Below are 26,085 nucleotides of genomic sequence, written 5' to 3'. Positions count from 1 at the left end.
ATGGAAATTGCCCATCCCTGAGTGATGTATTAATTATTCGGTGTAACATGGCTGTTACAACCACTCCCCCTGAGCCGCTAGCCACGAGGGACAGGGATCGAGAGAGCAAGTTGTCTTCCTAACACTTCTAAGGATCTTGTCCACATCCTCGGTATTTACAGACTCAAAATGATCCAGTACAATTGAGTCCACAGAAGCTCTGGAGACCTCTACTCTGGTTTCTGACCCAATAATGGTGTCGAGATCAGCTCTTATCTGAGAGGTTTTATCCGCGAAGAAGTTGTTAAATTGGTCACAGCAGGCCTTGGATGGTTCCAAAATAGGGTTCAGGGAGGAGGGAAGCTGGGTGAGCTCCCTCACTACTCTGAACAGCTCTGCTGGACCCGACTCTGCGGATGCGATATGCGCAACATAGAACGAGTTCTTTGCTGTGTCTATCACCACTCCGTATTCCTTCAAAAGAGAGGCTAGGAGTGCCTTGTCAGCTAAGTGCTGGTGTCTCCGCCATTTGCGCTCTAGTCGTCGCAGGACCCGCTTCCTTGCCCGGAGATCGTCCGTATACCAGGGCTGTTTTTTTCAAAATGAATCAAAATATGCCATATGTGAAGGGACACATCCAAACTAGCTATCTGTTTAGCTATTTTGATTGAGATAATACTAGTCAAATATATTCTTAAGGCTTTTGCTACTCCCTGCTGCTGTTGCTGTCCATTCTGTCAGGCACAATAGAAAATTAGACACTGTACAATCTATGTATTTTCTGAATGTGTAACAGTTTGTTACACTGATGAGATACAGAAAAATGTATAATAGATTATATAGGCAAGTAAGGCTAATTGATCTGAAGAGTTATCTCCACCAAACTTTAACCGTTCCTCATGTACTAGTACACTGTCATACTGTCACATATCCATCCTGCATCTAACCTATAATGACTGCTATAAATTACAACCCACAATTAATTTTTCAGTAATCCTACCAACCGAAGATGAGAACATTCCTGAACTGTTACTTACTGGAAATGTTGAACCTCTTGGGAAACAAAACTGTATGGGAAACATTTTTGTTCTGCCTCCCTAACAACCTAAGATGTGTTTCCAAAGAGGTATCCTCTGTCACAATTTGTGATTTTCCTTTGGGAAGCCTACAGCTCAAGGTAGAAGGGCAGCAGCATCTCTCTAGTGTGTGACACCCCCTGCCCAAATCTGATATTCAAATATAAGCAGCCTCTGAACATGGAGATTCTCTCAAGCTATTATGGCTATATTCAGTATTAGGAAAATTTGTTTTTGAGAGCAGCATGGAAATTTCAGCCCAAAAATCAAAACTTCCAAGGGCTATTTATTTTTGTAATTCTTTCCTGGCAAGGAGGACCTAATAGGCAAAGCTGTTTCTAAAAGACACAAACTAACTGTTTTTAAAACTTCTTTTGTTCTTCAATATTTCTGATTTCTTTCCCTTTTCTATTTTTTCTTTTCTTTTCCCTACTTCACCTTTTTCTGTTAAGGTCCTTCCAACATATGGAAAATAAACCAAGTAGGAGCTACAAGATGTAAAGAAAGAGCACCAGTTTTCCATTATTCTTTTATATTATTCTTATTATTATTAACCTTTATTTATAAAGTGCTGTAAATTTACACAGCGCTGTAACCACCACGTGTTGTGATAGTGAATCCTACAAGTTTACAATGTGTGATGTGCAACAGCAGTTCTTTAATATGAATTACTTGTGCCATTGGAATAAACAAAACTGCTCCTATTTTGTTCAGTGATTATTCCTGGGAAATTCCCACAATACCTTTAAAGTACCAATCCTGGATGGGGCAAGCAATGACTATAATTGTATTTTTAAAAGGTCAGCACAGCCCATAGGGCATCTTCTACCAGCCTACCAACACTTAGTAACAGTAATAATGCTAGCAGAAGCCATTGTGTTGATTGTAATTGTTACTGTCTGTGCTGTCTGCATTTTATTGCCCTTTGATTCCCTCCCCCAACCTGCAATTTACGTCACCCTTTCCTCTTGAAGTCGACACTAGTCTACAAAAGTTTTTGTCATAAAAAAGTGTGCTAGACTTTAAGATGCCATACTTGTTATGGTTCACAATGAGATGAAACTCTGATGAATGTCATGTGGTCACCTTCCAAATATATGAGATATGAACTATTGTGCAACAGTTTTTGCATAAACTATCACTGACCATTAATAATAATAATAATAGTTTATTCTTATATACCGCTATTCCTTATACAAGATCATAGCGGTGTACAGTTAAAAACAACATTAAAACAAGAAGAATAACAATAAAAACAACAATATCAACATCTAAGACCGTATAAAAACATCAATTCCCGCAAAATACCAAATCAATAAAACAACAGAATAATACAACTCAAGTTGGATGAGCCTCTTACTATGGTTTGTAGTTACTACTTGAGGTGTGTAAGCTTCAGTTTTATTCCTCAGGGGCACTCTGCAAGCCTCAACACCTTCACAAATGCATATATTCAACTCTCCCCTCCCTTACTGGGAACTGGAAGTGTTGAGGAAAGGCTGGGATTACCACAATATCCACTCTGGTTTATATTTTGATGAACAAATGTAACTTTAGCTTTTCTAAGTATCTAGGAAATTGCCCCTTACTACTACTACTACTACTACTACTACTACTAATTATAGATTTATTTCTAGCCCACCCAAACACGAAGAATCCGGGCGGGTTACAACAATAAAATACAACAAATTACAATAGAGTTAAAAAATCAAACCCTGGACCTACCAACCCCCCCCCCCATTCCCAGTACTAAAACAGAATTAAACAGTAATAATATTAAAACATTAAAAACATTGAACAAACAAAAAATAGGCAGAAACATTGGCGGGGGGAAATAGACAGATGAGGGGACAAATATCTCTATATCTGGGGAGGGTAACTAAGTTAGAAAGGCCTGCCGGAAGAGATCCGTCTTGAGTGCTTTCTTGAAAGCTGCCAGAGTGGAAATGTGACGGATCTCCTCCGGCAGGTTGTTCCATAGTTTAGGAGCAGTAGTAGAGAAGGCCCTCTGGGAGACAGATGTTAACCTAGATTTTTTTTGGCTGTAGTAGATTTTTTCCAGAGGACCTTAGTGTGCGGGACGGACAATAGGAAAGGATGAATAAGTCAGTCCTAAATTTTACAAACTTAGGTTTGGTTTGTCCCAATTCTATTTCAATTGGGATTTTAAAAATATTGTTTTTAGAAAGCCCAGATGAATTTTTATGTGCATATCTCCTAATGTATGCATTTTTGACACATCATCCTAACATTCACATTCCCCCCTAGTTTAATGTGTTCTTATTACCAATATTCACACTCTTTTCACCAGTATGAACACTACTGCATACATTTCTCCCTAATAAGTACATTTTTGTACACATTTTTGATTGTAAGACAGTGCAAGAAAATCTGGAAAGTGGATATTGAACTAACAAATGTGTTTCTGTTGATTTTCTGGTTTATGAAATGCAAACTGAAGACATTTCTCCTTAGGGGTAATTAATTGAGTTTGTGCAGTTCCTTAGAATAGCTCTACTTGAGGTGACCATTCATTGCAAGCAGCTATTCTTCACTGAACCCAGAACAACCAGGGGATTTGGGGCATGTCTACACAGGCCAAGTGAAGCAGTTTCCCACATCACCATGGTTGCCTGTGTACTTGAGTGCAATCTGTCTTCATAATGGAAGGCCAGTTCCACACTGAATCCACCCCCTTTCTCCCTTATACTGGCTTAAAGTAATTTATGTTTTGCTCCAGATTTTGCAGGAAAAACCAAAGCATTTTGTAGCAATGCCAGGTAGCTGTTTACACATGCATCCTGCTTTGTTAGCTGGTGCTGCCACTACTGGTACAAGTCACTCCTTCTGTGGTCAGAATGAGGTGCCCAGCCATGTGATAGATGCCGGGCACTTCATTTCTGACCTCAGAGGGAGTGACTTCCCTCAGTACCAGGCAACATAGAGGGATATGTGTGCAGACAGCCATCCATTGTCACTATGCAGTCTGGAGTAATGGGGAATCTGGGGGCAGTTCTGGGGCTAGATTACTCCAGAAGCAGCTGGTGCATTCTGGCTGGTAGAGACAAACACCCCATCTCAAGATGTTCTGTATGATACTTTATTGTATTTTATTGTTTTTAAACCATGATTATTTAATTGTAGTTTTAGCACTGGGAAGAGGGGTTGAGAAGGGATCAATTTTGAATTTTATTATAATTCAATGTATTTTTTTATTGTTGTAAACTGCCTAGATTCCTTGTGATTGGGCGGGCTATAAATAAATCTATTATTATTATTATTATTATTATTATTACTACTACTACTACTACTACTCTGGGTGTAAAGATAATGTGCTTTGATTTCCATGTCATTCTACCACTTATGTAGCTGTTATTTAGGTTTGAGTTTTTATAGTTATATGCACATCTCTGTCCTATGCATCATTTTTTGTATGAGCTGTGGCCTCATATTTATTCCAGGATCCCACAAGGGTGATGCACATGGTTGCAGGAAAGCCACGATATACAATATTTCCCTCATTCCAAAAGAAAAAGGCAAACACATCCAATTCTATTGAAAGGCAGGAACTGAAGAGTTTCAAAAATGTTTGTGGGTAGTCCTTTAAGTCATTTATTATGCACTCATGTTGATCCAATTCAAATCTAATTTTGGCTGTGGAAAGGTTTTTCTGTTACCTGCTGTATATGTCATTTCTATCTTAAAAATATAAGTAAATCAAACCTGAAAAGAGGAGCAACATAATTGCTTGGGAAGATCCCAATTTTTCCTGTGACCAAGGACATCCCTTTAAGCCAGCCTTCCTGGTGTTTCCCCAGAACCCGAATGCCTTCTCCTTTTTCCAGCTCTAGTTCATCCGGATTGTGAGCTGTGTAGGAGTGCAGAGCCACACACCTGATGAAACCATAAGGAATGAAACAGCAACGTAAGGCACTCTGAAGAGGCAGCTCCATTTATGTAATGTAATGAAGTTATGATCCAACAATCCTTTTTAAAACTGCAATGGGAACTCTGGTTGTGATTTGTGCTGTGGCTGTGGCCTCTTCAAATAACATGTTTGTCACACAGTGTGGGAATACCCCAGTGTTAGGAGACTGAATCAGATTAATAGGCAGACAACTCATCAAGAATGCTGAATAAATGGGAGACAACACAGCGGACACTCCCATCTGAGATGGTATAATGTGTACAACAGTGAAACAATAAACTTCAGAGTCAGAAATGCCTTAAAGCCTTGGGGTGGGAAAGAGATAAATAGCCATCCAAACCAAGAAGAGTCATAACAACAAAAAGGGATTATATGAACCTTGTCTAGCTGGTTGTTACCACAGAATTCCTCTCAAAGCCTGTAAGAGATCCAGCAGCTGAGGAGATCCTCAGGCCTCCTTGCATAGGTGTTTGCTTGCCCCCAAACCACTCCTTCACAAATGTCACCAATGTTGTGCAGATGCTACAGTTTGGAAATGATCTGATTCATAATTGTGTCAAGCAATCTGGCAGTCGAATACAAACTGCTTCTATTTCATATAATGTAATTGTTTTTTGTTTGCTTCTTGACTTGTCTGAAGCCCCTTTACATGGCAGATTAACTAGATGAAGCATTTCTATCAAGGGGGCTTTTTCCATTTTAACTGAACACCAATATGTGAAAAACCAAAATTCAGCTGAACACCAATATAGTAAAATAGCTCACAGGATTGTTTTTTAATCACCTTTTCACTATATCCATCTGGGAGGTTTTGGTCCCATTTTTATTTCAGTGTAAAAAAATTGGCAGTATGGGCTATGGTTGCTAGGAAACTGTCTCTCTAGCCCCAGAAAAATGCTGTCCATACCCAATTGATAAGGATTTGCCTTACGTACATATTCACCGAGAGGTGCTGCTGTAAATGGGGAAGGGTGACGATAGCTGTAGAGTGCCCCATGGATTCAGATGGAGAGTAGTAGGAAGTGCTCACCTGGAAATAAGGAGAAAAGAATTCAAATGGGTGTCATTATATCCTACCTTCAAAGGGAATAATCTTGAACAAGATCTCGCAAGCAGCTGACATCAAAGCGAAGCAGAATATCCTGTTTCATGAATACCGCATTTACCTCATTAGTAGAGCTGATTCACTCTGCTGTATGTGTGGCCAGATATCTAAATGGAACATTAACATTGTAGTCACCCGGATAACAATGAACATGCTGCTGGACTAGTTTGCTTGTTGTCAGTGATGAGGAAGGCTTATTACAGGTTATTTCTGAGGGACTTGAAATGTGGTATCCCTGAAGGTAATGTGTCTGTCACCTTCACTCGTCAGAGCACATCCACCCACTGGAGATGTGATGCCTGTTATGCACAAGATCTCTGCTATTTTGTTATGACTTGAAACTTTAAGGACATGGTGCAGCAAGAACACACTATTTCTTAATTTCAATGAAATCAAGAGTTCTTTACCATTTAACTAAGCATTTAGTTCCTTTGTTGTCAGACTTACATGTGCTGAAAGTCCTTTCCATTGCCCATCTGAATGTAACTATACCAGGAGCAGAGGCAAGCTCTGGTCTATTGACTTGCATTCAATATATCAGAAAGGGTTAATACTTGCTAGCAGACCTGGGCCAGTGGTATAGTATGTCATTGTTGGGAGGAGGTAGATAGGACCATCAGGTATGGTGGCTGAGACTGATGAGAGATCTGGAAGACCATGGCTTTCCCACTTACAACATAGGTCATAGGATAAAATAGTCTCTTTAGTCACTCTATTTGTGCTGTCAAAAACCTTGGTATTCATGACTAGGGATAGTACAATAAAATCCAAAATCCATAAAGCAGTGATACCTTTATTGGACAAACCAAAAGGCATAAAATATATGCTGCAAGCTTTTGAAGCTCCACTGGCTTCTTCACCAGCCAAAGGTGTTACAAATAGTAAGGAGAAAAAAATGGCCCTCTAAAGGTATCACTGTTTTATGGATTTTGTACTTGGCTGTATGGCCAACATGGCCAGCCCTGGATATGATGAGGCATGTTACCTATAGACGGCAGGAAGATTGTAGAATCCCCCAGCCCAAGAAGAAAAGGTTGGTTCTCTCTGTTCTGAATTTCAGCCAAGACCTTGCAGGGCATTTCTTTTTAACTGACAGTCTTTTGCTTTGGGTTCTGTCCTCTTGAGTTTAAGATGAATTCTTACAGAGAAAGAACTGAACTGATATTTTCTAATCATGACTATATCCTATATTAAGGGTTAATGTCTATTTGTGAATTTTTTGAGATGCATATCTGCATGGCGGCCCTTTAAAAAGTTTGACAAATCCTTTTCTGTACCTCTGCGATTGAATAGGGGCTGGAGTCCTATTCCCCCCCCCTTAAAATGTGATTGAAGTTTATCACACAGGCCCTAAAACGGGCCTGTTGCGTTACAAAATTTGTGCACGCATGGGTGCACACGGAACGGGATGGGGCTAAGAACTGTATTTTACTGCATGCTTTAGAACAGTTCTCAGAAATTGCGCCCTCTGGAACAGAGGGAGGCCGTGATTGGAATGCCCGGCGGCAGTGGCGGCCTTCCCTCGTGCAGTAAAATACAGTTCTTAGCCCCATCCGGTTCCATGTGCACCTGTGCGCACACGTTTTGTAATGCAACGGTCCCATGCAATAAACTTCATTGAGTCTTGAAGTATTTTTTTTAATGGTTTCTGAATGTCATTTCATCACGTCTATTCATCTGTGTTAAAATTACCTTTTGCATTTGGCCATGCACTTGAGTTGCCTACCCACATCCTTAACTGTACCCTCTTGATCATGTCCTTATGTTATTTGACACTTTCAACCATGTTTCTGTTTTCGTAGATAAAATGTGAGAGATCGTATGTACATTTTTGCTCACCTTTTTATCAGTGCAAACAATAGCTATGATATTTTTTTTTAATTGAAAAAAGAGTGGTAGTGGAAAGATTAATCCTGCTGACCTATGCCACAATACCAGGCTGGACTGGGTGGCTCAACTACTACTTCCAAAAATACAAAGTGGGCCTTTGAGATGCAATCATGAATATCCATCACTGTGTGTAGTTTGGCCTTGAAGTGCACTTGGATTGAACATGAGATGTGACATTCTTCTATCACAGGGCTTTTTACAGTGGGGATTTTTCTTCAGATCAATTCTCCAGGATATTTGGCTGAAAAGGCTACTTTCTTTATATTTATATAACCCATTGTTCTTACTTATTTTTAACCAAATACAACCAGTACACAGTTCTGAAAATAGTTTTTACAAGTGATTATTCTGTGTAGGTTAATATGAGGGTTGGGGATGGGCATACACCAGAACTGAGAACCTATTTCTGGCATTCTCGGATCTTGGCAAGATGCACTGGCATGGTTGCCAGAACTGAAAGTGCCATTTTGAGCAATCAGAAGTCACTTGGATGCATTTGTTTTTGATCTTTTGGTGTGCTAAAATTAATGTTTACAGTGTCTCCCAAATGCTAAAATTCAAAGATATAGCCATATTAGTCTGTAGAACCAGTACGTAGAGAGATCTTGTAGCACCTTTGAGACTAACTGAAAGAAAAAAAATTGGCAGCACAAGCTTTCATAAACTTCAGCCTACTTCCTGCATCTGAAGTCTACAAAAGCTCATGTTGCCAATTTCTTTCTTTAGTTAGTCTCAAAGGTGCTACAAGATCTCTCTACGTCTCAAATGCTAGTTTTGGCTGAAAAGGTGTCTTTTCAGCTGAATTTTTTTGGGGGGGATTGAGGTAGGTTAGGGGACAAGGATTCCACAGAAACCCCTCTTAAAGTTGCCCAGTTCTCATCCCATGCAGCTTTCTAACACACTAGGTTTGGCCAATCTCCTATTGTCAAAATATTTCTTGTTGTTCAATTGCTCCTAATAGATGGTTTCCTCTTGACATGGAGCAAATATCATCAGCTAGCCAATATCATCAATGTACAAGACACTCACTATAATAACACACAAACAAAATAAACAGGCCCCTTTCCTCAGGTTTTTACAGTCTGAAGCACTGCTAACTCAAGTCACAGGAAAGTGAAAACAAGAAGCCTTTAGAACACATACTGTAGTTTGGTTCTTTCAGGCTTAGAAGTAGGGAAGTTCTTAGAAGGACAAGAAAATACTTAGAAGGACAAGAAAAATATTCTGAATCAGAGACACTTTTTAAAAATGATCAGTCTGGAAAATGAAACAACTACCCACGCATGGGGCCACACACAAACACTTCAACATATTCCTTATCTAGAGTAGTGTTTATCCAACTGCCACGATCAAGGGCTCTTGTGCTTTCTGAACAAAATATCACCCAACAAATGCTAGGTATTCAAAATCACAATGGTGCTGAGGGACAGATAAAGAGTTTCTGAATATAATTTAGGATTCATTTTAAAAATGGTAAAGTACAAGTCTTTGTGATATGAAGAACAATGGGAGCTAGAAATATGACTCCTTAAAAGGGGAGGGGGATTATTAAGTATTCTGCATGGTGTGGTATGGGAGGAGGTGAATGGGGGGGGGGGGGAGATGACACCATGAGTTATCACACTCAGTAACACCAAACCTAGGGATACCACTGGACAGGAATGCTGGGATCTGCAATCTAACATCACGTGGAGGGCTGATTCCCAGCCCTAGTTTGAAAGACAGGCAGATATTCTTCACATTCCTAAATGATTTTTCAAGAAAAGTTTCTTTATTTTAGGGGTAATAATCACACAAACTTTCAGATATTGCTTGACTGTAGCTCACAGCAGCCCTAGTCAGCAGAGTCAAGGTCACGGAATGCTGGGAGTTGCAGTCTAATAACATCTGGAGAGCCAAACAATTCCAACCTCTGTTTTAAACTGTTTAACTTGTCTTAATGTTATTTGTAAGCCATCCATTTCATAAGTAAATAAATAATAAACCTCTGATTTAGCTGGTACACTATATATTCTCTGCCAACGTCCCTGGCTTTCCATCTAGATACCTTGTTTTAGTCTTTTGCCCCCTTGTCTTGAATTTAGAAAGGACATACAGAAAGCCACTGCAAAAAAGGCTATGGAAAAGTGACACTTGCTGTGTGTGTCACCCTCTCCCCATTCCTAAAGGATTTTCAGTCTCCCATCCCACCTGAATAGGAAGTGGAGTACTCTGATACTTTGAGACAGACTGTGGGATTCATCAAGCCAGCTCCCCAGAGGCAGCAGTCCACATCTTCCTATACTGCAAAGTATTTTGTAATTGACAGGGTTAAGGCAACAAAATTCCCACACATCCATTATATCGAATTCTTCAGCCTCTAGTGCTTATTCATCTGTACAGCTGCTAAAAGGAAGAGGCAACCCTTTCTCACCTCTCATTCCTCAGTTGTTTCTTACTGAAGGAGAATGATCTTCAGTGTAGATCATCCATTGTGAAATACAGCGACTGTGCAGAGCTAGAACAAATTCAGACACTGAAGGAATATAAAAGTAGATCCTATTTTATGGTGAAATAATGATCAAGACAGGCTCCTATTTGAGTGCTAGTTAATAATGAACTTACCTTTGGAGGGGGAAGTCATATCTCCATGCCAGAGTTATAGTATTCCATGTTATCACTGTCACAGATTGTTGTCACTTGTTTTTGCAAGTTTTACTACACAAAAACTGAGCTGCTCCCTCTGTTAATTATTTCTGGTGGTCTGAACAAGAAAAAGCCTGATCCACCTACTCACCTCCATGCTGCTTGTGCTAGACAAATACTGGAGGGATGGGATTGCTTTTGTGCTCTCCAGGAAAACAACAGATGCAGTGATATTTGTGGACCTGTTATCAGTTTTGTAGTGTTGGGGCTTGACTGGCCCACCACTGAGTCAACCTCTGTATTTACTGTTTGGGTTATCTTCCCACCCTGATATTCACTGAGGCCATTTAGCCATTTGGACAGATAAAATTTTTATCTAACCAATTCTTTCAAACATAGACCAATGCTTATTTTTTTGGTCTTCCATTTAACCTTTCCCAAGTTGTCATGCAAGGCTAATTAACACTGAGGTGGTGCTATTTAATGAGACAGTCACAATGGCAGGACAACCTGGGTGAGGAAAGAGCTGGCACCATTGGTGAGCACCTGAAGGCAACTTTAGGATAAAAGGCAACTTCCGAGGCCAAAGCTGGCAGAACAGCCCAGGCCATGCTGCTAATGTCCTGGATATAAAACAGTGGCCGTGTGTAAAATTGTAAATTGGGAGAGCCACCAACAGTAAGAGGTGACCAGCCAGCCAGTGAAGTTTAGTGAGCTGAGTTCTGGTCTGGCCCAAGACTGCAGAAAGGAGAGCATAATAAGGCATTTCAAGCAGAAATACCCTAGATCTTCTAACACTAGACTTTATCCCAGACTTTACCCTAGACCTTACCCTAGACACTACATTCTGAGAGAGCCAACAAGGTGTCATGGTGTGAGTGTTAGATAGCATTCCATGACCCCCAATCTGCCATGGAAGCCCACTGGGTGACCTTGGACAAACTACATTAGTTCATCCTCAGATGAAGGCAATAGCAATCTTCTTTTGAACAAATCTTGCCAGGAGAACCCCATGACACACTCATCTTAGGGTCAAAATTAGTCAGAAATGACTTGAAGGCACACATCAACAACATCAGCAACCGAAAGCCACTCTCAAGTTACAGGATTATAGTTCCTCCTTTATGGCCCAGAGGAGATGGTTTGCAAGCACCATTGCTTTCCCTCAGTACCAAAGTTTTGCAGGCCCTCTGCAGATCTTTTAAATAATAGAATCACAGATTGGTACAGATCACAAGGGCCTTCCAGTCCAACCCCCTGCCATGCAGGAACACACAATTGAAGCACCCTTGACAGAAGGCCATCAAGCCTCTGTTTAACCCCCCCCCCCAGAAGAAGACTCTACCACCCTCCAAGGGAATGTGTTCCACTGTCGAACAGCTCTTACTCTCAGGAAGTTCTTCCTAATGTTGAGGTGGAATCTCTTTTCCTGTAGCTTGAATCAATTGCTCTAGGTCCTATTCTCTAGACCTGCTGAAAACAAGCTTGCTCCATTCTCAATATGACATCCCTTCAAATATTTGAATGGGGTTATCATATCATCTCTTAACCTTCTCTTCCCCAGGCTAAACATACTCAGCTCCCTAACCCTCTCCTCAGAAGGAATAGTTTCCAGACCATTCACCATTCTGGTCACCCTCCTCTGGACATGCTCCAGTTTCTCAACATCCTTTTTGAATTGTGGTGCCAAGAATTGGACACAGTATCCCATGTGTGGCTTGACCAAAGCAGAATAGTGTGGTACTGTTACTTCCTCTGATCCAGACACAATACTTCTATTAATGCAGCCAAGAATTGCATTAGCTTTTTTAGCTGCTGCATCACACAGTGGGTGGTTAAACAGTTATTGAAACTGTGGCTCTGTTTTATCCAAGCCTATGAATTTGTAGTCAAGGGTTTGAAAGGTTAAAGCAGTTCAAGTTAATTTCTGCACAGGATTTACATGGATTGCAGTTCACTTCTTCTGCTGCATGAAACATTTCTTGCAAATGTAAAATTTGTTGACAGGGTGATGGGGTAAGAAGTATAGTATGAATGGGTAAAGGGTAATTAAAAAGACAAAGGTGGTTGAACAGGTTATTTGCACAAGCACAGATAAGCAGATAATCACATGTATAGTAGAGAAAAGTCTTTGTCTTGTAGGTATAGTATTTTGGAACTAGGTGTGAAAAGAGAGAAAAAAACCCAGTTCAATCATTGTAGTAAAACAGGCAACATTTTTTTTAATTATTTGTGTACACACACCAATGAATGGAAATCAGCATATTAATACATGCAGTATGCCCAGAAGCCATTATCTCTTTCCAAATCTTTGCTGATTCAGTCTTAATGGATGCACCAGTGGCAACCACTATCCAAAATCTGCACCTGCACTGCCAAACTCTTGGGGGGGGGTCCATGATGCAGTGGTTGAACACATGGAACTGTGAAGGTAGACAGTTACTGTTTTGATCCTTAGCATCTCTAGTTAAAAGGATTACAGGAAGCAGGGTTATCTCAATAGGTCATTGTAGAATTGCTGTCAAACTAGATATTGAGCCTCATGGGACTAGTGCTCCAACTCATAATAATAATAATAGTTTTTTTTATATATATCCCGCCTCTCCCTGTGGATCGAGGCAGGAGTACAGCAACAAATTTAAAATTACGGTTAGTTAAAATACATTCTCATATCATAAAATCTTAAAAACACATCAATAACCCTATATAGGTACAATATCACCATCTAATTTCCCATAAATGCTCTGAATGAAGTGTCATCTTAAAGCTATTATAGCAGGTCAGGGGGATAGGCTCACCGGAAGATATCTGTCTTGAGTGCCTTCTTGAAGGCATCTAAGATGGTAATAAGATGGATCTCCTCCAGCAAGCCATTCCACAATTTGGGAGCCATAGCAGTGAATGCCCTGTGGGAAGTAGATTTTAGTCTGGTCTTTGGACAATCCAATAGATTCTTCCCAGTTGTTCTGAAAGTGTGGGGCGGATTGTGTAGGGAGAGGCTTTCCTTCAAGTAACTCGTGCCCAAGCTATGTAGGGCTTTAAAGGTAATAATCAACACTTTGTATTGTGCCCAGAAACTAATCGGCAGCCAGTGAAGGGATTTTAGAACTGGCATTATATGGTCATGCCTAGGTGTTCCAATGACCAATCTCGCTGCCACATTTTGCACCAGTTGAAGTTTCCGAACTTGATACAAAGGTAGTCCCATGTAGAGCGCGTTACAGAAATCAAGATGAGAGATTATTATTTTGGTAGGTTCTGGAAAAAGGTATAAAGGAAGACAATAGATTTATTATTAGCAACCTAGTTGAAAAGAATGATGTATTTAAAAGCCAGGTCTTCATGGTTTTCTGTTCTTTCTCACATTTTGGCATCACACTTCAGTACAACCAAAGGAAAGATTTTAGGGTGAGATTATACAAATACATGCACCACATTAACCTCCATAGGGAAGAAGAAACAACAATTCTAATGCTACTCTAAACATGGGTCATGAGGGACAGATCTTTGATAAGTCAAAAATATTTGCTCCTCTGCTCTATAAGGTATTCACTAGTGACTCCAAATATTATCATGCTTAATATCCGTGAGGACCCACTTTGCATTTTTTTTATAAGAACCCTGGTCGTGCGGTGGTTAAATGCTAGTACTGCAGCCAAAATGTTCTAAGTTCGATTCTACAGGGCTCCAGGTTGACTTGGCCTTCCTTCCTTTTGTAGGTTGGTAAAATGAGTAGACAGCTTGTTGGGGGCAATTGGCTTACACATTGTAAACAGCTTAGAGAGTGCTTAGTTTACTATGAAGTGGTATAGAAAATAAGTGTTATTTCTATTAGTATAAGCATATCACCACCACCACCCATAAGCAAAATAAGTATTTTGGATATAATGGCTGGCATTCTGTTAGTAACATATGTATGCATAAGTCACACTAGGCATGCAGGACAAATTAATAGCCGTAGTGCAAAAATAGTCTGCTGACAGTGGTGGTTGCACACTGTGTTTATGCAGTATACATTGTGCCTTGTGCACCCAGTAATTGATTTGTGTTGCACAATGTTGCTATTCTGCATTGGTGTTGTGTTTTGCTAGTGCAGCATTTCTCCACATATGGATAGTTACATTCTATGAGGAGATGCTGGATTGCAGCCAATATATAAGCTTGCTTGCTCCCATGTTGCTTCTGCCACTAAACAACCAAATTCTCATGTTCTCAAGTTCTGGAGAAAGAGAAAAAAGAGAGAAAGAAAACTATAGCCCTGGTAACATGGCACACTCTTCATTTCTGCAAAAGCAAGAGATAAGGGTCATCAGCCCAAGAGGTCATGTCACTCATTTTCTTATCTGTATTTATCCATGCGCTAGCAATGTCTGCTAAACCAGCCAGTACTTTTATTAGCTTTTAGCTGATAACTGATGTTGCTTGCCTGCCTTGAGAGAAGAATGGTCACTGAACAGTACAGTTAACTTATCAGAAGAAGCACAGGCAGGTTTGGGGCTCTGAGACGAAGCTAAATCAAATATAAATTTCCTAGGAAGTGCTGTTGAAAAACAGGTTGTATAAAACCATAAAGGATACCACCAATGTTGCCCTTTAGCAGATAACCAGAGCACCTCTGCAATTACTCACCTCTCAAACTGTAACTGTTTGTTTTGAGAACATAAGCTTTAGGAAAGCCTAAGCAGTATAAATGCCAAAAAAGCAACACCTACTCAAAACTGAGACTGCTACAATAAATCCTGAATAGAGGATAAAGCAAATCAGCAAACAAGACAGGATGTTTGTTAAGAAAATGCGTATTAGACTTCAGCAGATCAGTGTGGACCTCTGACATCCTTAAGACCATCACTCCTAGGGTTGCCATAAGTCAGGACCTCCAAAGAGGGACGAATGTAGGACAACATTTTCAAATGGAGGACACACACAATTTTTTGATGATTTTTAAAAAATCTTAATATAAATGCATGTTTCTTAGGCATGATCAAAATGGAGGACATTTTGGCATTATTCCTAGACAGATGGCAGAAATGTACTTCCCTTTCTGGCCAAACCACCCCTTCCCCGTTCCAAAACACACGACAGCACATTTGGGCATTGAACATGGCTTTACTTAACATGGCCTCTTTTATATTTCAGAGGCTTATTCCATAATTGAACATGGGTTAACATGGCTATGCATATCGAACATGTCAAGGTGGTTTCACAAGAAGTCGATTTGCCCTCAGTTTCAGGTTTCTTACCGCAACTGTACTTCTGGTGTACTTGGTCAAGGCACTTTGATTTTTCTTCACTGCGCATAAGTTTGTAAAAATCAGAGCAACTTACATTGGCCATGCCTCAGAGGTTTGCTGATATCATCATCATCAGCATTAAAAGGAGAAAAAACACACAGAAAAGGCACTTTGGAAAGTCACACTGTCTCGGCTTCAAGAACATCAGGCGCAGGCCTCTGAAGCTGACTGATACCAATATCACCACCACCACCACCATCATCACTAACATTGTTAAAAGAAGGCAAACTTGTTAGCATTAAAAGCAGAAAGAATACACAAAAAATACATTTGGGAAAAATAAATATTAGAAAAAATACACAGGGTCCAAATAAATATTAGAAAAAATACACAGGGTCCAAATAAATATTGAAAATGGCCATGCACCTCCTCCTCCTCCTCCTCCTCCTCCTCATCATCATCATCATCATCCTCGGCGCCAAAGGAAATGGCCCTCTCTCCTCTGCTGCCTTGTTGGGCCCAGTCTATGTGGGGACCAAACAGAGGAGGAGCTCCTCCTCCTGAGTCTGGCTGGCCAATGGGGGCTGACTGGGGCTGGAACAGCCCCACCCCCTGCCAGGAATCACAGGCTCTGGCTTTGAGAAGGGGCGGGCTGTTCAACCTTTGCCCAGCCAGCCTGCCCTCAGGAGGAGCTCCTCCTACTTAGCCCTGCACGCAGCCCTGAAAGGGCACGCAGCAGGGCAAGCAGAAGCGCCGGCGGCTGGAGAAGGCTGCGTTGGGGGTGGAGGCCCCAGCAATAGTGGCCACACGCAACGGCAGCTGCCTCAGTGGCAACCTCCTCAACCCGGGACAAACCTGGGTCAAGGAGGAAACAATGCAGGGACGCCCCCTACAGGTGAAAAACTGGGAATGTCCCACCGCCAGGCAGGTTATGGCAACCCTAATCACTCCTCATCTTGGCTCCCGTCACTGCCTTCTTATTGGAACTAGGAAGCATGGGGTGCGTAGAGATACTGATAAAACATAATTATGTTGCTTAACAATTGTATATGGCACACAAGACTCCACTAAAATATATTACAGTCAGTCCTCCACATTTGCAACTTTGACTTTTGTGGATTTGACTATTTGTGGATTTGATTAATATGCACTCTCTAGAACTTCTAGTGCAACTCGGCCAGAAGTTGAACCTAGAGTCATTCTGGAGGAGCTAGAGATTCCTAGCGAAAACACTTTTCTAGGGGTTGTTCTCACTAGGTGAAACCCCGCGTTCTGAATCGAATCCAAGGAGTGGCGTTCCTATTAGGATCCGATTTAAACCTAGAACGGTTCTAGAGCAACCCGCAATCGTCTCCACTACAAATCGAATTGTAGAGCGGAATAAAATTTTGATTCGAGTTTTCCTCATTTAACATGTGTTAAAAAAACACTAGGGTCTGACCTACGTTTTTCCATTGATTCGATTTAGGAACCGGAGCATTTAAATAGGAACGACAGCCTTTGAAAGCCTTAGATGAATGGGAGGAGCGGAGTGCGATGGGGCTGTCCTTGGGGGAGTTGCCCTTTCTGTCCCCATCTGTCTGGCTGTCGCCATTTTTGCTTCCCTCACCCCTTTGTCCGCTGTGGTCTTTCAATAAGAGATAAGGATTATTTTTATTTTTTATTTTAATGGTTTACAGGCGCTTAATCTCTTCAGCGCTTTAAACACCTGAAGTCCCGGCTGCTCAAGGCTTCCCCCGGTGGATTGCAACCTCCCCTCTGTGTGGGGAGAGCCCATTTCTAACGGAGGAGAGGCAGGGAAGGGATGGCTCCTCGCGAGGAGACATTCCCTGCCCGCTTGGGCACTGATCTCGCCCAGACAGGGAAGGGAAGGCTCCTCGCGAGGAGGCATCTGATCTCACCCAGGCAAGGAAGGGCTCTGATCAATGGGGGGGGGGGGGGATAGAGCCTTTCTCCCTCCATTTCTCAAATGGAATCTGCCTTTTCCCCCAACCCTGGAAAGAGAATCTTTGGGAAGAGTGCTCCCTCCCTGCTTTTCCAGCAGCCTCCTTCATTGATCTCTGTGCTCTCTGAAGGGATTCTCCCTGGCTGTCAATGAAATGGAAACGATGCCAAAAGATAAATCGCTTCCAAATATTCCGGATTAACGTTACGTCATTCTGACGTACTATTGATTGACAGCTCCAAATAAAGTATGGAGGAGAAGAATCGCTTTATTTAAACACCGATTTCATGCCAAGTAGGAACGCTTGCAGGTAAAAACTTTGATTTAAACAGATGGGAACGATGAACAAAGCGAATCGGATAGCGGGATAAGAACAGTGTTATTTTGAATCGATTTTATTAAAAACGTTGTATTTTAAATCGTTTCAAATCTTAAGTGGGAACAACCCGCTAGACATTTGTAGGTGCTCTAGCATGATTCTATGGTCAGCTTCCAGTGGAAGAAGTGCTCTTTCAAGAAAATAAAAGTGGGGTTTTATTGTGGTTTTCCCACTTTCACGAGGGTTCTGTGTTCTAACCCCAGTGAATGTGGAGAATGTGGAGCTGACTGGAGGAAAAATGTGGCTATAAAGGCAATGGATAAAAAATTACTATAAATGTAATGGGAAGAATGGGATCTTTTACAGGATTACCAACTGCATGAACAGAGTGTATAGTTGTTTATGCATCAGGTTGTCATCAGCTGGATGAGTGACCTACAACCTTATCCTCCTTCATTTGAAAACACAATCTGTATATGACAGGGAAATAAGATTTGTACAAAACCCAATATTTGTATCAACTAATCCTTCATATCAGATAAATCCACCAACAAAATCATTTGGCTTTAAGTGCTCTGGCTTTATGGCCCATTACAGATGGGCCTAAAAGTACAAGCTCCGTGCATACTAGTGTTAGAAAGGAGCGTCCTTTCCGGACGCTCCCAACTCTAGCACGCTCAGAGAGCGCACAAAATGGCAGCGGCCATTCCACACGGCTGCCGCCATTATGTCATGACCGCGCCTCCTCCAAACGAGGCGGTGCGGATGCCTAGAGCACCCTTTCCGCAGCGTAAGAAGGAGCTCCGAAATGGAGCTCCTTCTGGGGTTTGTGTCGCTGGGCGCAGCAGAAGAGAAAGGGGCCAAGTGGCCCCTTTCTCCTCCTCCCCGCTGTTGCCAGGTGTCCTTGGGGCTTGAAGCGGCCTTTTGCCACTTCCCCGCGGCCTGGAAAGCGGTGGATCGGGGCCTCGCAGGCTGCCGGTCTGGCAGCTGAGGCCCCGATACAGCGGGGAAAGGGGCGGGTGCAGGCCGCCCCAAACGGGCAGTCTGTAACCCGCCTAACTGACTTAAATTAACACCTACAACATGCTCTGGCCTAAATTACACATTGCACACAACTGCAAATAAGAAAGCCCCGATGGAAAGCAATCCCTGGAAGCAGGAATAGGAAGAGAAGATAAGAGCTTAACCCTTTCCTGGTATTTATTCACCCCCAGCTGCTTTTCAGGTTAAATTTTTTTTGTGTGTGTGTGTATGTGTGTGTGCTTTTTTTTTTTTTTTTTTTTAAAATGTCATTGCTGTGTTATGCTTTTTATTGTGTCTACTGGGTAGTTTGCCCCCCAGCTGCTGAGATGTTGTCAGGTTTAACCACAGTTCAAGTTGTCAGACATTTTAAAAAGTATCATTGGCCCAGTCCTGACAGGCCAAATGCGCCATGCTGGTGGCGTACTAGGGACTGCGCGGCAACTGCACGGTCCCTAACCCTAGTATGGTGCGGCACCATAACAATGGCGGCACCCCATGTATACGGGCACCGGCATTATGACGTGATGGACGCATAGCGTCCTCACATTGCACCATGTCAGTTACATCACTTGTGTGCCATTGGCGCACTCAGGCGTAACTGATGCAGCACAAAAAGAACCCGCTTTTCGCAGGTTCTTTTTTCCCCACAGGGAAGCCTTGCAGTTTGGCAGCTGCAGCTTCCCTGCAGGGGAAAAATGGTGCCGGTAGGCCTTCCTTTTTGGGATATCTGTTCTGGGCCATTGGTACCAAATTTAGTTTCAGAAACAGAAAGAATTTAATTCTGTTATTAGAAGAGGGTCTGGAAGCAAAGGCAGTTGGAAGGATAGCCAAAGTACTCCTCAGTTGGTGGGCCATTTGAGAGTACTGCATGTATAAGGAGGCAGTATATGAATGGCACACATCAAAAGTGCCTACATAATGCACTTTATGTGTAACTACTGTTGTGACTGAGTGGGTATTGAATGGGAAGCATGTGAGAATGAACAATAGCCATGTCAAGAATCCCACATTTGTGAGTGCCTTACCAGTTGTGTACCTCTCAGAGGGACAAAGTCAGCTTCACACATATTAAAAGGCAAGCAAATGAATACAGATGTAGAAGCATCTGTACTAACAAGAAGGTCATATGTCATTAAAATGTATGAAGAGCTTGCTTGATCAGATCAAAGGCTTCATTAGACCATTATTTCACTTGCCCAAAGGCAGGGCAAGAAGGCAATTGCATCCCCCAACTTCAACTTCCTGAAAATATGAATGCAAAGGGATCTTGCAGCACCTTTGAAATTAACTGAAATATAGAAGTTGGTAGCATGAGCTTTTGCAGACCTGAGCCTATTTTCCCAAATGCATCTGAGGAAGTAGGTTCAAGTCTACGAAAGCTCATGCTGCCAACTTCTATCTTTCAGTTAGTCTCAAAAGTGCTGCAAGATACCTTTGCAAACTGATTTTCCAGACTAACATGGCTATGGCTTTAAAAATATGAAGTTATTCCACCTCTGATACTGGCTTTTTCATTCATTCCAGGGAAATTTTCACTATTCTTTTAGCTGTTTTTAGTCATTACCATACCTGTTATCAACATCCTTAGTGTGTGCATACACAGGCTGAGCCCATGATGGAAACTGTAATGTTGTCAGGAAGCATGTGTATAGGATGTCTGACAAAGGATGGTTGTTGTTCTTCTTTCAACAGAATTTTGGGAATTGCTTAAGGGCATACTCCCAGGAATAAAGACTGCAGTGCTTGCAACACGCATGTTTCATAAGGGTGATATTGTTTCTGCTCTGTCGTGTCTTTGTTTCTCCCAACATGCTCTTCCTCCACCCTAAGGCCTTCCTTGATCCTGCATAGTTAATGATTTTCAATTCATTTTACCACATACAGTGTCACACCATTGGTAATGCATAGCACTGTGTTTTAACTTTAAGTTTTTATTACTACAGTACCACCTATAGTGTAGCAATAAAAATTTAAGGCTAGAGCATAGTGCTATGGGATTATTACTATGCTACTTCCCACTGCAGAGCCAGTATGGTATAGTGGTTTGGACATTGGACAATGATTCTTGAGACCAAAGTCTGATTCCCCACTCAGCCATGGAAACCCACTGGTGATAGGTTTGCTTTAGGGTTGCTATAAATCAGAACAACTTCAATAACCACCTATATCAGCAGTGAAGGAAAATAAAGGAGCCACATTGTACTGGCTGAAGATGTGTTTTTTTTTTCAGATGATGTGTGGGGTGTGGGGAATGAAGAGAGATTGTCAGTAATGAAAAATACTTGGGAAGATCTGATCAGCAAAAAAGAAAAGCATGGTGGGGTGGAGGAAGCAATTATAGTGGAATTTAGCCAGGATGCCAGAATTAATATCTTGCATGAAGTCTCTCTCCCTTCCCTCTTCCTTCTAATGCCAAGGCAGTTGGAGTCTGGCCCTTTGTCCCTCAGCTCCTAATAAAATGCCTTAATTATCATGTGGGTGCATTTATTCCTTGCTGGCATTTGGAGCAAGTGCTTATTATTCAATCACAAATTCTACTACTTCCCTACCTGCTGCTCAAATGGAGTGGCAAAATATAAAACTGTGAAACTAATTTCACATTGTTCTTGAACTTTGAGTGGAGTACAATGTGGGAGCCTGCCCTACATGCTGTATGTATGAACATTGGAAAGCCTTATCTGAGCCATGTGGCAAAAGCTACAGTGGCTTCAGGAGTGTTTTGAATTATTAGGGAATGCTTCCACCACACATTCTGCTTGACCATGTCTTCTTTTAACAAAAAAGAGCAATGGACACAAACAAGGTTAACCTTTCTTTACAAAATAAATGGAAAATCTCAAAATCCTTAAAATAGGTCAAAAATGGTATATCCTATGATGGGAAAGGGCGTTACATCCCTCATTATTATTGTATAGACATGAGAAGGAGAAAATCTAATCCTCCAGATATTTTGATTTATAACTCCCATCAGCTATGTCCAGAACCTGCCAGTCGTAAAGGGTTTTGGGAGCTGTAGTCCAAAACAGCTAAAAGGGTAACGTGTCCCCACTACATTATGAGATACTAATATAAGCTCATATAGCCTGTATACACAATGTCTTATTGTATGGATGTGTGCATTTCCCAGTAATACGATATACTGTACAGTGTCTTACTGTATGGATGTGTGCATTTCCTAGTGACAAAATATTGCTTAAATGTTGGTAAAATATTAGAATAGGTATAACCTTACATCACTATATCTTGATGTTGCCTTGGGTCCCATTCAGGAGAAAGGCAGGAAATAAATAAAATAATAAATAAATGTCATACAACAGCTGAAGAATTATTATCATCTAGTAACATCTTCTGTAGGGGGATATCACACGGGGATGTGTGAAAGGTTGTGACACCTCGATTGTGAGTTCCTTTCATATTATGCAATTATATCACTATTGTTCCATACTAACTGCTATAGCAACATCCCATGGAATCCTGGGATTGGACATTTTGGAACATCTTCAGCTCCTTTGGTACTGCTGACCAAACTACAAACCTCATTATTCCATAGAATGCAGACAGGGCAGTTAAAATGGAATTACAGCATTATGGCCCGATTTAAATGGGCCTTTGTGCCGCCCCTGTCACGTGCTAGGGGTTGGCCGAGGACATAGTGTCCATACTGGCCTCACCTCTAGTACGTGATGGGGGCATCAAAATGGAGGTGCCCTGTACACATGGGTGCCACCATTTTGATGCGACAGACGCATAGTGTCCACACTTCCTGGTGCCTTTGTGACGCCGTAAGTGCGCCATTGGTGCCTTGCAGCATCACAAAGGCACCACAAGAAGAACCCACTTTTTGCGGGTTCTTTTTGTTCCGTGACGGAGCCACGCGGTTTGTCCGCTGCAGCTCCTTCGCGGAGCAAACCAGGGTGGCAGAAGATCGCCCTTTTTGGGCTGTCTGTATCCTGCCTATAATTCTCTAATGTGAAAAGTCCCATGGAATGCTTTCTCTTTAGAGGTTTTATTACAGCACCAATTTATAACATGCCTTTTTTTATGAAAGCCCTTGGGGAAACCTAATTATTTTATCCAGCTTGTACATGATTTTAACTAACATGTTTTGATTTGTTATGTAGTTCAATGTATCCCTAAACTGTATTTTTATTGTTTAAAGTTGTTTAAACTTTTTTTTAAAATAATGTTATAAACTACCCTGAGATCCTTGGATAAAGTGTGTAATGTAAATATTTTTCATATATAAAAATAAACAGCATATAGAAAAATTCAGGGTAATTAATTAATTAATTAAAAGATTTATATTCTTCCTTCCTCCCAAAGTGGGATTCAAGGCGGCTTCCATGGTTCAGATAGAATGGTATCCATGTTCCCCATCATCCATCCATCTTTCTTTCCTTGTCTTATCCTGTCTTCTACTTAATTAAGCAAAAGGCAAGCCAATTTAGGGGCAGCTTTTTCCCCCTTCCTCTGCAACCTGTCCTTGGAGAGAAAAAGGAAGCTTCTCAAGGGCAGTTGAGATTTTAATTCACACAGGAGCCAGCAGAGAAAGCTGAACAGCCAGCTTGTCTTTAGCTGAGTATGTACTGTATTATGTATAAAGAAAAGAAAGACCACCCTTATTGGCCAACTCATCTCGCATGAAACAAACAAACAAACAAATAAACAAATCCCCATCATCATCAGACAGGAGCTGTGCACCTTCTTTCTGAATTTAATTTAGGGAGGTTAATGATTTGCTAATTGAGGAATGGGGCAATTAAATGAAGAGAAATACCCCTGGAACAGGATCTCAGTCATCTGTTTAGTAAATGGTTTGGTAGTAAATTAATTGAAGAGCTGATTTAAGTGATCTGGGGTGGGGTGCAAAGTAATTGAAGAATTTATTAGCTTGGGAAATTAATTGGCTTGTCGTCTCTGTAATGTAAATGCTAGCAATTAATTCTAAATTTCTACATGTTCATATAAAACAGCACAGGCAAATTCAGTGCAGATTTGTTCCCTCCCCCCTCCCCTTTTATTGCTGATGCAGTATTGGGGATGTAGGTCAGCAGCACCTCAGTGAGCGTTGTGGATCAGACAGTCAATTTGGGGGGTGTTCTCACTTACGATTTACAATGATTTGAAATACACCGGTTTCGGTAAAACTGATTCAAAATAACACGTGTGTTATCCCGCGTTCCAAATCACTTTTTTTCTTTGTTCTCATGTACCAACTGATTTGCCGTAAATGATCCGCTTTCGTTCCTATTCAAGAATGAATCGGTGTATATATAAACCGGTTTTAGCGTCATTTCGTTCGCACTCACCTTTTTCAGCTGTCAATAAAAGTGATGTCATCGTGACGTCACAATAAACCGGAGTAACATAAACCGGTTTAGCTGTTTCCTGCATTTCCATTTATTGACCGTTTGTAATTCGTTTTTAATTTGGCGCTTTTTTTTAAAAGGACCAATAAGAAGGTGCTTAAGCTATTATGCGTCATAAGCGCCCAAGCTTTTAAGAGTCTTCCGGTTGTCTGTTCCCTCCTTCTTTTGCCATTACTGCTTTCCTTACCGACAATCATGGACCCTCACCTGCACCTGGAGCAGATGTTTGTGTTAATATGCATGTTTATAGAGAACTCCCTGAGCTGTCTTTTAAGCCATGAAGCAGGGATATGTTCTGCAAAACCCATCCCATAGTTCCTCTGGAAAGAGCCTTGGTTTCCCAAATTCGCTTTGCCTGTCCCATGGGGAGAGAATCTTTGGGGAAGAGTGCTCCCTGAGCTGTCTTTTAAGCCATGAAGCAGGGATATGTCCTGCAAAACCCATCCCATAGTTCCTCTGGAAAGAGCCTCGGTTTCCCAAATTCGCTTTGGCCGCCCCATGGGGAGAGAATCTTTGGGGAAGAGTGCTCCCTGAGCTGTCTTTTAAGCCATGAAGCAAGGATATGTCCTGCAAAACCCATCCCATAGTTCCTCTGGAAAGAGCCTCAGTTTCCCAAATTCGCTTTGGCCACCCCATGGGGAGAGAATCTTTGGGGAAGATTGCTCCCTGAGCTGTCTTTTAAGCCATGAAGCGGGGATATGTCCTGCAGGAGCAAATAGGAGTTCCTGTTGCTCCTACTCTCTTATCGCAAGACCTCGGCAAAGATGGCGATGGACGATGGATGGGGACAAAGAAAGGGTGACTCCCCCGAGCCAGCCCATCGCACTCTGCTCCTCCCATCCAGTTAACCCAATTCAGAGGCTGAATCGTTCCTATTTAAATACTCCGATTCCTATCCCGAATCAAGGAAAAATAGAAGGGTCGACCCTTCTATTTTTTTTACTCTGGTTTATAAGCCTATAACCCGGATTAAATAAAATACACCGATACAGATTCGAATAGTAGTGGAAACGATTGCAGGTTAATCTAGAACTGTTCTAGAGTTAAATCGGGTTTCAGTAGGAACGCAACACCTTGAATTCGATTTGAAAACTGGAGTATAAGCCAGTGAGAACAACCCCTTGCTGGAGCTTTTCTGTTCTCCTTTTTGGCTTAGCCTACTTGGACACCACCTGTAATAAGGGATAGCTCAGCACAGTAGCACTGATAAAGCATCTTCTGTTCCTGCTTCAGGCTTCAGTGCATGATTGGGAATCATGTGGTTCTCCAGATGTTGTTGGACTACAACTCCCAGTGTTTCTCTCCATTTGCTATGCTGATTTGCTATGCTGCTGGGACTTGTAGTCTGACAACATTTGGAGAGCCAGCTGCATCTCTGTCCCATTTAGGGCTACACTGAGGATCCAATTCAACTATAAGGGAAATCAACAATATATTTAACAATTGAAGCCTGCAGCAAAATGTAGCAGTATAGCTCAGCTCCTAGAAAGAGTATTCCTGCTCAGGGTTTGAGTTTGCTAGCCATGCCACCTCCATGATGCTATACGATTTAAGATGCACAGGGCACTCCACTCATGCTGTTTTCCACTTTCCTA

The 26,085-nt window shown here is 41.6% G+C and overlaps 1 protein-coding gene across 3 annotated transcripts in view; it reads right to left on the bottom strand.

The window, feature by feature from the left end:
• SH3RF2 (SH3 domain containing ring finger 2) overlaps window positions 1–26,085 on the bottom strand; it is a 138,036-nt gene that overhangs the window by 16,783 nt on the left and 95,168 nt on the right. For 2 of the 3 annotated variants that reach the window (XM_089504332.1, XM_089504396.1), the window contains exons 6-7: window positions 5,919–6,013; window positions 4,779–4,949 (exon numbers count right to left, since the gene is read on the bottom strand). In XM_089504332.1, coding sequence (XP_089360458.1) covers window positions 4,779–4,949; window positions 5,919–6,013 — 266 coding nt within the window. The remainder of the gene's footprint in view (window positions 1–4,778; window positions 4,950–5,918; window positions 6,014–26,085) is intronic. The other variant, XM_089504468.1, reaches the window with a different exon arrangement.

The sequence above is a fragment of the Sceloporus occidentalis genome, unplaced genomic scaffold, assembly GCF_023333645.1.
Source record: "Sceloporus occidentalis isolate IW3139 unplaced genomic scaffold, rSceOcc1.0.p SCAF_1, whole genome shotgun sequence".
Lineage (NCBI taxonomy): Eukaryota > Metazoa > Chordata > Lepidosauria > Squamata > Phrynosomatidae > Sceloporus > Sceloporus occidentalis.
The sequence above is the reverse complement of the archived record's forward strand: the minus strand, read 5'-3'. Positions and strand labels throughout refer to the sequence as shown.